At 44.2% G+C, this 13,346-nt stretch overlaps 1 protein-coding gene across 7 annotated transcripts in view; it reads right to left on the bottom strand.

Annotated features, from left to right (window-relative positions):
• Positions 1 to 4,073, bottom strand: part of RAB29 (RAB29, member RAS oncogene family) — a 7,484-nt gene extending 3,411 nt beyond the window's left edge. Inside the window, exons 1-3 of one of the 7 annotated variants that reach the window (XM_037737366.1) lie at positions 3,879 to 4,073; positions 3,450 to 3,692; positions 803 to 874 (exon numbers count right to left, since the gene is read on the bottom strand). In XM_037737366.1, the coding sequence (XP_037593294.1) occupies positions 803 to 874; positions 3,450 to 3,573 (196 nt within the window). In that variant the 5' untranslated portion in view covers positions 3,574 to 3,692; positions 3,879 to 4,073. Of the gene's footprint in view, positions 1 to 802; positions 913 to 3,225; positions 3,250 to 3,449 lie in introns of those variants that run through there. The other 6 variants (XM_017525464.2, XM_037737367.1, XM_037737368.1 and 3 more) reach the window with 6 other exon arrangements.
• Positions 4,074 to 13,346: the final 9,273 nt, after the last annotated feature.

The following is a 13,346-nucleotide window of genomic DNA, read 5'->3' on the forward strand; positions in this document are numbered from 1 at the left end:
ATTCTTCTCGGATGTCACCTCCTTTGAGAATGTCTCCTCCACCTGCAGCCACCTTGTGGAAACAGCCTTTCCATCACCCTCTCTCTTCTGGCTCCTTGCTCTGGTTCTCTCCATCCATCCTTCACCCTCCCATTCATCTGGCTTCCATCTATTCATTTGTTCATTCATTCACTCAACAAATAGTCAATGAGGCCAGGCACAGTTGCTCTCACCTGTAATCCCAACGCTTTGGAAGAAACTCTTTGTTTCTTTTTTTTTTTTTTTTTTTCCAAACAGAGTTTCACTCTTACTGCCCAGGCTGGAGTGCAATGGTGCGATCTCGACTCACTGCAATCTCTGCCTCCCAGGTTCAAGAGATTCTCCAAAAGCAGCTTTTATGATAGGGCTGGTGTGAGGATTAATGAGTCATTGAATTTAAAATGCTTAGAAGAATGCTTGGCACATAATAAGGATTCACTATTTTTATTCTATCTATTTTCTGGGGATCTTGTTTTTCACCAAGGTCAGCCTTAAATCTCGAAAAAGCAGCCTCCCCTGCCTTGGGAGTGACCACCTATGTCTGGACAATCCACCACCTTGCCAGCCCCTCCACCCACATACAGACTGCTCTAGATTTATTCAGGGCAAAACATCTACAAAAGCTCTGCATCTATTCAGCTCGTGTGTCCTCAGAGCCGCTCAATCATTCCAGCTTCAGAAAAACAATTTCTGGCTTTGCTGCCTCATTTTTTTTTTTTTCCTCAGAGTGTGCTGGTTAAATAAAAATTTCTTCCCTTGGTCCTATCCAGCCCTCCCACTTTACCTGCAATATCCCACAGCTGAAGCCGCACTATCTCGGAGTCAGACCACTGGAGAACCTTCAGAGCAAAATCCACTGAAAATATATGCACATTATACTTTAATAAAATTTCACTGTAAAAAATGAATAGGGATAAACTCAATCAAAAAGGCAGTGACAACCCTAGGGACATATAACCAATTCCATTTGTTTATCTTTAAGCCCTCAATTCACTGAGATGAATCCACATGCATGTATTAAGTGTGAGATGGACAATTCATACTCACTTTCCAAAGGGGTTTCCAGCTTTTACTGTCTTGTTAAGCTCATTTATTTGCTAAGACTTGTCTCCAAGACTGGAGGCAAGAGTAACTAAGACGGGGGTGGGAGTAACTATGAAAACAACTCTCATTCTCAGGTTAAACAGTTTCTGGGAGATTTAGGGGGTTTTCTCAAGGAAAGGATGATGGGGGAGAAGGGGGAAATGAAATAAGCGTGGTTGCTTTTGTATTGTCCACATTCAATTTCACTGTTGGTTTCTAATCAAATTGTATTATGAGAAGAACACACCCTGGGGAACTCTACATCCACCGTAAGACTGCAGGTATTATCTTGGGCAAGAATGGAATAAATGGAAAAAGTCCCAGAGGAGTCCCAGGAAGAAGACACTGCATGGATGTTGCTGAAGAGTCCTGCTGGAATCTACCACCAAGTCTGCACGTGCTGAGACTCCTTGAGTTAAGGCTGGGTGAGTATTCCACGGGGAAAGCTTATGGATAAGGAGAGAAACAATGTAATTTCTGAGGTTTGGAAATATTATCTTTCACATCTGTGACAGGAATCAAAGCTAATGGAAATTTAGAATAAACACTGAAAAAAATTAGCCAGAGTCAATTATGTTCTTTGCTAAAGGAAAACTATAGCAATTATTAAAAATTAACTATTAATAGCAGGGTACTTTTAACTCAAATCTGTGAAATAGGGACCTTATGTTATTTAGGAGTGGGAGGGCTGAGTGGTCAAGATAGAGTGTCTGAAACTTTAAACCTTTAATTTTGCCGGACTTAAATTTCTTTGTTCTTTTGTTTTTGAGACAGTGTCTTGCTCTGTTGCCCAGGCTACAGAGCAGTCAGTGGTGTGAACAGGGCTCACTGAAGCCTTGACCTCCTGAGTTCAAGCAATCCTGTCGCCTCAGTTTCCCGAGTAGCTGGGACCACAGCTACTTTTTTCTTTAATTTTTGTAGAGGTGGGGTCTTGCCATGTTTCCCTTGGCTGGTCTCAAGCAATCCTCCTGCCTCAGCCTCCTAAAGTGCTGGGATTGCAAGTATGAACCACCTCACTGGGCCCTACTGTTTTTTTGTTTTGTTTTTTTGACACAGAGTCCTTGCTCTGTCATCCAGGCTGGAGTCCAGTAGTGTGATCTTGGTTCACTGCAACCTCCGCCTCCCAGGTTCAAGCGATTCTCCTGCCTCAGCCTCTAAGTAGCTGGGATTACAGGTGTGTGCCACCATGCCCGACTAATTTTTTTTGTACTTTTAGTAGAAATGGGGTTTCACCATGTTGGTCAGGCTGGTCTTGAACTCCTAACCTCAAATGATCTGCCCGCCTTGGCCTCCCAAAGTGCTGAGATTACAGGAGTAAACCACTATGCCCAGCCCTGCTGGGGGTTCTTAAGGAGAATGTTTCAATTGCAATGTAAATGCTTGTTAATTTCTTTTTAAACTTCCATATGAACACGAGCACACATTTTCAATTTTTCCATTAGTACAAGTTTTTCCCCCTTAAGTTATTTTAACAGAGATAAATAAAATTTTAAGTTACTCTTCCCCAGTCACCAGCTCTTCCTAGCTAAATACCTTCTAATTAACAGTAAGGCAATTCTACCTCTGAAAAAACAGTTGAGTCCAAAGGCTACGCCCGAGAAAGAAATGATGGTGTTCCCTTCCTCCCTACCTTCTCCAGTTTGAGGGGAAAAGTGGTGGGAAGACAGATCAGAGAAGTGGTATATTTCACATTCTTTGAAGACTTCTTTGGTTACCTTCATTTAAACAATCAATGGACAAAAAGTTCATCAGCCCTCATGGGCATGTGACTGCGTAGCCAAGGGGCTCGTTTGGGGATTTTGTGTCTTCCATCCCACCCACAGCCCCGTAACTGAGCTAAAGTTCTTCTGACCAGTTCTGCTTCCTGCGTTCTCCCCCAGAAGCCAGGTTAAACACCTTGCGGTTCCTTCCTCAACAGAGAGGGGCAGGACAACAGTCCCAGACAGCACCTAACCAGGAGGCCCTACAGAGGATCTCAGCTGCTTCTGCTGACTGGAGAGATTTGCCCTTGACAGCTGAAAGGCTGAGGCAGGAGACTTGAGTTCACAGTGAGCTCGCAATAAACAGCAATTGCTCATCCTCAGCCTCCCTTCCCTATTCTCATCGTCACTCCTTAGCTCTTACCTTTCTCCAGGCAGCCGGTTCAGGTTGGGAAAATCGAACTGGGGAAACCCAAGAGAGGCGTGTAAACCAAACACCCAGCAATTACACCATCCAGATTCCCAGACACTACTTCCTGGCCCGAAGAAGGACCCAACAACCGACAGCAAATCCCCATCCCACTTGGGTCTCCAGCTCGAGTCCGCGGTCCGGGCCTCTTCCGACTCCTCCCCCCAGAGACGTCTCACCTCCCACCGTGGACTTGTAGTGTTTGCTGAAGCTGTCCTGGGAATATCGCTGCACCAGCGACGTCTTGCCCACTGCGGCGTCCCCCACCACCAGCACTTTGAACAGGTGGTCGCAGCTGCCCATGGCTAGCGGAGTGTGCGTTTTAGAGAGGCGGAAAGTGGGGAAGTAGCTTGTTTTAACCCCTTTGGCTCCCGACCCTCTTCAAAGTGAAGTGAGGCATTCCCACCCACCGCCTGTGAGGGCTGCTCTGACGAGAAAGCAAAAAAGGAAACTTTGCACTCAACCTATGCGCGCTTCCTCCCCGGGCAGCCACAACCTGGGTGGGGCGCAGGGCGCGAGCTCCGTGCCCCCGGCAGTTCGCACCTTCCCCCCTACCCCCCTACCCGACTGCCGAGAAACAAGAGCAGGCGCTGCGGAACCTCACCCACCGGGACTTCCCCGGAGCGGCTCCAAGCCAGCAACTGAATCCCAGTCAGCTCATTACACCACTGGGGCCAGATGATGAGGACCCTCCCCTTGCTGCACAAACCAAATTGTGAGAAAAAGCAGCTGGCCCCTCGATTCCCTAGACCCCCTCCCGCGCCTCTCTCTCGCCTTCCTCCGCAAGCGTCACGTGCAGGGTTGCCTGGAGCACTACATTTCCCAACTATCCTCGCAGCAGAGAGAACTAGCCGAGTGCAGAGGCTCACCCGCGAAGCCTCCTGGGAAATGTAGTGTATTCATTATTTTGTTTTAAACCAACCTACACAATGTTTCAAGGCTTCAAACTCCTTCAACGGTTCGGAATCTTATTTTGAAACGGTTCTGGGTCAGTAAAGATCACTTAAGAGGAGATTTGTGCAACGTGATCTCGCTGGCCTGAATCTGTCCCCAGATAGTTTTCTCCTGTCTTTCAAGGTTTTGCGTAGTTAAGATTAAAACTTATTTCATTAATAAAAGCCCAAGCCTCGTAGATCATGCTCCAAGTGAAGTCCATTTCCTATTCCTTCAAATAGATAGACAAGCCCAGGACCTCGTGAAATTACTCATAGTTTCCGTATGAACTTGCCTAATACCAGGCAAGTTCAGGGAAACTTGACCCAAGAGACCATTCCCTGGAAAAACCTATGTCAAAAGTCACATCATTTAATATCCAGCAATAGCAATAGGCAGAAAACAGGAGACAGTCCCCATTCATACTTCTACAGTGCCTGTTCTAACCATGCTATTTATTCATGTATCATTTGAGCTGGAAGCTAATTGAAATACACTGGGAATCCTTGATTTGTTGTGGCTGTTGTTAACAGATCATCATAAAACTAGGGTTTGACAAATAATTCTAATTTCTCAGCCTGTAACTTTACTGACCTGCCTGTCATTTAGTTAGGAGTTGGCAGGACATGAGCTCAATGGCAAGCAAAGAGAGTTCCATTTTCTATACTTTTTCTAGGAATTGAGGAAGAAAGCCAGCAAGGCCATGTGAACAGCCCAGGACCAGACACTATGGAATCTTGCTTAGGTCTCTTGATAGAGAGGCTATCACTTGTGTTCTGTGGGGAAAGAACACGAGCATGGTTCACAATATATTTTGCCCAAAATGTTTGTTGCCCAGGCACAGGAGGTTAGGCCAGGCTACTCACATTTAAGGATCCAGTTTTCTCTGTTCCTATTTGCTTTGACATAGCTGACCACTCCTTTGACATTTGTTTCCCATGTGCCTTCTACGACACTGTTCTTTCTTTTTCATCCTCCTACTTCTCTGATGATTATCTTTTTCTTTGAGGTTTCTCTCCATCCCATTTCCCTCTAAGTGTTTCCTAAGGCTTGATTCTTGGTCTCTGAGTCAATCATTCTACAAACTCTTGAGTGAATTTTCCTTGGTGTGAAAGATCTATCTTCACTGTATTTGTTCTTTATCTTCAATCAGTGATATTCAGCTTCCCAAAAGATGCTTCCACTTGGATATCCTGCCACATCCTCCCTCTTATTACATCGCCACAAAAATAGCTCCTTTTCTCAGCTTCCCTACTTCTGTCACTGGACTCATCATTTCTTCCCTCGACGTAGACTTCAGATTCTGAGCATTATTATTTCATTTATACATGTCCCTTTATACTCTTGTATTTATTTATTAAATTTTTTGAGACACAGTCTCACTCTGTCATCCAGGCTGGATCTTGGCTCACTGCAACCTCTACTTCCTGGGCTCAAGTGAGTCTCCTGCCTCAGCCTCCTGAGTAGCTGCGACTACAACTGTGTGCCACCAAGCCCAACTAATTTTTGTATTTTTTGTAGGGACGGGGTTTCACCATGTTGGCCAGGCTGCTCACTGCAACCTCTGACTCCTGGGTTTAAGCGATTCTCCTGCCTTAGCCTCTCAAGTAGCTTGGATTATAGGCACCTGCCACCACGCCCGGATATTTTTTGTACTTTTAGTAGAGATGGGGTTTCACTATATTGGCCAGGCTGGTCTTGAATTCCTGACCTCAAGTGATCCGTCCACCTTGGCCTCCCAAAGTGCTGGGATTACAGACATGAGCCACTGCACCTGGCCAAGAGGTGCATTTCTTCAATACTAAATTGCAGTTCTGATTGTAGTTTTTAAGAGAGACCGTTATAAATAAGAGAGAGAGAACACACATTCAAAGTGCCAAACAATTGATTTGCATATATAGTAGGCCCTTGAACAACTCAGGAGTTAGGAGAGCCTACCTAACCTCCAGTGGAAAATTTGTGCATCACTTTTGACTACTCGAGAACTTACCTACTAATAACCTACTGTTAACTGGGAGTCTTACCAATAACATAGACAGCCATTTAATGCTTTTTTTTTGTTTGTTTTTTGAGATGGATTCTTGCTCTGTCACCCTGGCTGGAGTGCAGTGGCGCGATCCCAGCTCACTGCCACCTCCGCATCCTGGGTTCAAGTGATTCTCCTGCCTCAGCCTCCCGAGCTGCTGGAAATACAGGTGTGCACCACCATACCCAGCTACTTTTTGCATTTTTAGTAGAGACAGGGTTTCACCATATTTGGCCAGGCTGGTCCTGAACTCCTGACCTCGTGATCCACTTGCCTCCGCCTCCCAAATGCGGAGCCACCATACCCGACCTTAACACATATTTTGTATGTTATATGTATCATATACTGTATTCTTAAAATAAAGTAAGTTAGAGAAAATAAAATGTATCAAGAAAATAATAAGGAAGAAAAAATACATTTATTATTCATTAAGTGGAAGTGGTTCATCATAAAGGTCTTCATCCTTGGCATTTTCATGTTGAATAGACCAAGGAGGAAAAGGAGAAAGGTGAGGGTTTGGTCTTGCTGTTTCAGGGGTGGTAGAAGAGGAAGAAAAGCCCCGTGTAAGTGGATCTGTGCAGTTCCAACCTGTGTTGTGCAAGGGTCAACTGGTATACGTTTGGAAGCTGGAGAGAGTGGTCAGCCTTGCTCTGTTACTATCACATTTCCTGTATGTGTCTGCCTCTCTCTTTTGTACTTTTTATTTCCCATTTTTTATTTTGAAAAATTTCAAACCCATAGACAAGTTAATAGTACAATGCATACTAATATGTCCTTCAGTGGGGATTTACAAATTACTAACATTTTGCCATATATGCTTTGTCTCTTTGTGTGTGTGTTGAACTATTTGAAAGTAAGTAGCAGACACTTCAACCTTAAATACTTCAACATACAGCTCCTAATAATAAAATTCTACAAAACCAAAATACCATTATCTTTTTAAATTTTTTTTTATTTTTTGAGGCAGAGTCTTACTCTGACATCCACGCTGGAATGCAGTGGCGCCATCTCGGCTCACTGCAACATCTGCCTCTTGGGTTCAAGCAATTCTTCTGCCTAGTCCCCCAACCAGCTGGGACTACAGGTGTGTGTACCACGCTGGGATAATGTTTTGTATTTTTAATAGAGATGGGGTTTGCCATGTTGGCCAGGCTGGTATCAAACTCCTGGCCTCAAGTGATTTACCTGCCTCCGCCTCCCAAAGTGCTGGGATTATAGGTGTGAGCCCCCTCACCTGGAACAAAATACCATTATCACTTCTAAGAAAATTAACCTTAATCCAATAATATCATCTAAAAAACAGTTTACCTTTACATCTCTCTATAGCTCCCCAATATTTCTTTCTCATTTTCTCCTCACCTATCATCCAGAATACAATGAATTTTCATGCATGGGATTTGGTTATTCTATTTCTCTAGTCTCCATCTTAGGAGTATGCTATGTCCAATATAGGAGCCAGTAGCCCTGTGTGGTTACTTACGTTTAAATCATATAAATTTCGCTGGGCTTGGTGGCTCATGCCTGCAATCTCAGCTACTCAGGAGGCTAAGGCAGGAGGATGGCTGGAGGTCAGGAGTTTGAGACCAGCCTGGGCAACATAGTGAGATCTCATCTCTAAAAAATTTTTTTAAATTAATTAATTAAAACAAATAAATGTAAAGGCTGGCTCATCTGTTGCCTAGCCACACTTCAAGTGCTTAATAGCCATATTTAGCTAGCAGTTACTATGTTGAATAGCACAGACCTAAACTATTTCCATCATCACAGAAAGGTCTATTGGATGGTACTGTCTCTAACAGTCTGCCCTTTTTTTAAACTTTCTATAACATTGACTTTCTTTTTAGTGTCCATGCCAGTTGTCCTGTAGAAAGTCTCATATCCTGGATTGTCTGTTTGTTTCCTCAAGATTAGATGTAAAAAACATTTTGGACAAGAGCCCCCCACAGAGGATGTGGTATACTTGTTAGCATGTTGCTGATGTCAGGTAGTTATTGGCAATGCTTACACTATGAATTCAATAAACACTTGCTGAAGAAATGATCTGGTGCCAGGCAGTCTCCTAAGGACTTGGGAGCTTGACTTCAAATAGAAGAGAGACAGCTTATATAATCTCCAGAGCCTCCACCACTGTCCTTGGAGCAGAATGGAAAAATGCTTTGTAACATGAAGGGAAGACTGAAGTGACACAGCAAACGGCCCAGCAGTGCAGAGGAGAGGGACAGATCCAGAGAAGGGTGAGGCCAGGAGGCTGCAGCTTTTCCTCAGTCCCAACCTCCAGACTCACTTCAATGATAATAACTTTTCGCGATTCCTTTGGGGAGGGGCAGGCAGCTTGGTGAAATGCCTGTGACCCAGCTGAGCATTCAGCCGGAAGACTTCGCAGCAAGGTGCCCAAGGAAACCCTCAGGACAGAGAGGCTGGCAAGTTCAAAGGGCAGCCTGCCAGTCATTCCTCTGCCGGCCCGTGCCAAGGATCTAGGCTAGATTTGGGCCTGGGGGTATCCAGGGAAAACACTGAATTATAATTTCCACGGCATGGGTTGCCACATTTGCCTCCTTCTGTGGCTATCCTCCTTCTACCCCAAATAAAGGCCAGGGAAAGAAGACAGCAAAAAAGTGAAAACTAAAGAAAAAAACTTTGTTTTAAAGAATTGGTTGTGTGGTCCCAACTGTCAATATGGCGCTGGGAAAGTCTAATCTGTGAAACAAAAAAAAGTTCCCTTCCAACACGGACATGACTGTTCTATTTTCCTGTTATTTCAACTCTCTAGGGGGTGAGGAAAGCAGAGATTATGGCACCCATAGGCCATCCTTAGTTACCCACTGATAACCTGCCTCTCCTTGCCAAGAACTTGGAAGTAGCATTGTCCTCCTGCCCCTCTCAGAGATAAACTGTGAAATCCACATGTAATGAGAGGTGCCCAGGAAGGAAGTGACACTGATGGAAGGTATAAACACACCTAAAGAAGGAAGGCGCTGATCTAAAGAAAGGTCTCAGAGGCAAAGAAGGGAGACTGTGCAAGAATTCTGGCTTCACTCCTTTGGGCTCTGTCTGGCAGAGGAACCAGAGTCTTATGAGAATAGCTGGCCCTCTGTCAGGTATCCCTGTTGTGCAGACTTGTGCAGCCAAATATAACAAGGCCTGGTGCCCGCTGGACCTTTGAGTTTTAAAACTAACTTCTCTGTTAGGATTCATGACTTTCCAGGTACTTTCTGATCATCTGCCTTTCCGTGTGGCTTGCTTCCAGGGAGAGAATGAGCTGGTTAGGCTGACATGTCTGTCCAGTCCACTGACCAGCTGGCGTGTGTCTGACACACAGGCCTCTGGGGGTGTGTGGGTCGGCAGCCTCCCTGAGTGGGATGATGTCTGAATGGGACTAGGTTTCTGAGACTCAGAGGATGAAGCTGGGCTCAGGGTCACAGTTGGCTTAGCTTAGCCGGGTCATAGCCTTCACCCAGTGGACACCTAACTGTGAAGTGGGCTGGTGCTTCTCACTGCTCAGCGTTGTCCAGCTTCAGCTGCACCCATGTCACAGATGGACAAAACCCAGCATCGCTCCAGGGTGAGCCACTTCATTCACCAGTTCCTTCGTATTATTACCACCACTAATTCAACCTACATTTTATCATCATCATCATAAAAGTTATTTATCTAAGCTTCTGTGTGCCCAACAACCCCACAGAGAGGCCATTATTCTTCCATTTTGGGGACCAAAAGAGGCTGATTATGGCCACAAGCTGAGAGAGCTGGGATCCAAATCTATTACTATGTCTGTCTACCTCTAATTACAACTATTTTTAAAAATTAAGCTGGGTGTGGGGACGAGGGAGGCTTCTCAGAAGAGTACAGCATCCTCAGTGTGTTTTCTGAGTTTCCTCGTTCCGAAGGTGGACAACAGGACCCCTACTTACTGAAGTTAAAAAAAAAAAAAAAAAGATTCTTAAAAATAACATGAACCTACTATTTAGTTTAAAAAAAAAAAAAAAAAAGAATCTGCCCTGATTCATGAAGGCAGCCTGGCAGTTGTGTCTGGTTGGAGAAGTAGGAGAGATTCTAGGTAAGCCCTAGGCCATCCTAGAGGTCTGGCAGCCAGCTTTGACCCTGATACAGAAAAAAGATAACCTAGATGTGAAGCTAAGAGAGAGATACAAAATGTAGAAGCATGAGTGGGCGTATGATGGACTCTTCTGGCTCCACAGGATGGGAGTTTTGAGGGCAACAGATCAGTGGCCTTGTTCTTGGCTTGGAAATGGGTCCCAAAAGTACTTCTGGCCATGGTGACATCTCCCCCCTGACACCTTCTTGAACCTGTATTGAAGACTGGTTTGGTGTGCGGCCTGCCAGTCAGGAGACTGTAGTTAATACTCCGTCTTTGACACCTGGGTCAAGTCAATTAACCTCTTAAAGCTTTAGTTTCTCTTTCCATGGATTTCGAATTCCTAAAAACCTCATACTTCATTTCTAAGCAATTTATGAAGTAGTCAACAACTTAGGTAATATGATTGAAAGTTATAAGCATGACAGTCTGTGGCAGAGCAAAAGACAGCTCGATAAATACGTGGGTGTCCCAAGAAGGCTGCCGCAATTTGGGGCTCCCCTAATGCAATGTTCTCTATATAATTGTTTAACTTTCTTTCACTTAACATTTGAATATAATAAAAAATATCTAAATTCAAAGCAAGTACTGTATACCATATGAATATGACTGAATGGGACATAACATTTCAACTTATTTGGAAGTGTTTTTCATTTAACTTAAATAATCCATGACTAGATAGTCATTCATACTTAGCTAGACATAAATGTGGTCATAAAGTCTTTTAAATTATGTTTTAACATTCTTTTTTGGTTGGCCACGCTGTCTGTCTTCACTTTTCTGTAATTTCTTTTTTCTTCTTGAGTTATCGAAATTTTTGTTTTTTTGAAAAGAGGATCTCACCAAATTGTCCAGACTAGACTCAAACTCCCGAGCTCAACTGATCCTCCTGCCTCAGCCTCTTGGGTAGCTGGACTATAGGTTTGTACCACCATACCTGGCTCTAGAGTTTTTGTCTTTTTGTTTTTAATTTTTCAAGCCAGACATTTTCATGGTGCCATATTAGAAGATTTCATATTTAGATAATGTAATAAAATACAGTACAGCAAACAGCATTATACTATGCATTACTTGGTTTCTGAAGTTTGGCTAAAGGAAACAGCTAAGTTCAGGAGACTGTCAGCTGACTGACCTCTGAGTTGGCAGTGCTGTCTGTAATTATGTTACAAAAATACCATCAGAGATAGGCTGGCGCCTGGGAGGCATGACTTTAAACGTCCATTGGAAGATACTATTTCAGTAAACAATTAACATTTTGCAGTCATATATAGTGTCTCATAAGCAAAACGGAGATAACAGGCACCCATTTTTGATCATTTTAGAAATGTTTTGTGTCCCTTACAGAGGAGCACTGTGGCCAGACATTTCATCTGGGTCCAGGCACGGAAGGCAGGCAGTGGGCTGAGAAACGTGGGTGTGAATATATGACATTGGGCAAGACATTTAACTTTTCTCTGAGCCTCAGTTTTTCTCTTGTAAAATGGCAATAATATCAATCTTATAGAGTTATTAGAGATAATATTGACGTTGCAAATGAGTCTATTATTTAAAATTATATGTATAGTATACTGTATAGTGAAACACTATGTAAATAATAATTAACAAGCAATTATGCTCTTTCCATTAACCTTTAATAGCCTTATTAACATTGCTTTGAAGAGTTACTACCAGAGCACAGGCTGTAATAAAAGGCAGCTTCTTGAGATTGGCAAATGTTTTGCACCCAGTATCTGTTCCATACTTTTGTGACATACGTCATGGGGGCACGTCCTGGGTGGGCAGTGGTTCCCGGCATAGGCTTTGTAGTCAGAGACCTCAGTGGGGCTGTGCTCTGACTGCCTTTCTGTATCTGCCATCTCAGAAAAACTGCTTTGTCACAAATACGTGCGTCTCATAAGTCTGTGCTATCAACATCTGCGCTCCCAATCCAGTCATACAGATCTATTTGCGGTTCCCAAAAGCATCAGGCTCACTTCCTCGCCCAGCTCTTTGTTCCCTCTGCAGGATGGCTCTTTCACCTATTTTCTGCTAGGCTAACTCCTATTCTTCTCAGCTTCCTCCAAGATGTCCCTGACTCCCAAGACTTGATCCGGTGCCCTTTTCATCGGCCTGCTCCCTTACCCACCCTGAATTTATCCCATGGTCAGCGTTCTGACATGACCTAGTCACTGGTCTTCGTCCCTCCCCCACTGTAGTATTGATTAGGATTTTGGGGTTTAGCACGTACTGGGCATGGAGCTTAATGCTTTATGTTTATTAACTCACCGAAGTCTCATAACTATCCTGTGAAATAAGTATTAGCACAGATGAGGAAATTGAAGCTCAGAGAGGGTGAATGATTTGCCCAGGGTTATACAAATACATGCAGAAGAGCTGGGATTTGAACCCAGGCCCAACTGACTCCAAAGCCTTTGCAGTCAGTCTGTTGTAAATTTCTAAGGGCTCACAAGGTACACAGTGAAGGCACACAGGGAGTACTCAACAATTAATAGCTGTCATTATTTTGACCCAGGTTGTAAGCCTCTGCAGAGAGGGAATCTAAACCCATAAATGCTTGTACCCCTAGCACAATCCCCCAACAGAGGCTGAGATCAGAGTACAACCTTCCTGAGAGCAAGGACCCTGCATTTAGCTTCTCGAGTGTCTCCCTGTGCACCACTCTTTCTCAATAAACGACTGATGCTGTGTTTTCTTTTCTTTTTTTTTTTTGAGATGGAGTTTTGCTCTTGTTACCCAGGCTGGCATGTGATGGCACGATCTTGGCTCACTGCAACCCCCGCCTCCTGGGTTCAAGCTGTTCTCCTCCCTCAGCCTCCAAGTAGCAGGGATTACAGGTGCCCGCCACTACACCCAGCTAATTTTTGTATTATTAGTAGAGAGGGGTTTCACCATGTTGGTCAGGCTGGTATTGAACTCCTGACCTCAGGTGATCCACCCACCTGGGCCTCCAAAGTGCTGGGATTACAGGTGTGAGCCACTGTGCCTGGCGATGCTGTTTTCTATCACACAATCCCTGCATTT

The sequence above is a fragment of the Cebus imitator genome, unplaced genomic scaffold (assembly GCF_001604975.1).
Source record: "Cebus imitator isolate Cc_AM_T3 unplaced genomic scaffold, Cebus_imitator-1.0 Scaffold38, whole genome shotgun sequence".
NCBI classification, from domain to species: Eukaryota; Metazoa; Chordata; class Mammalia; order Primates; family Cebidae; genus Cebus; species Cebus imitator.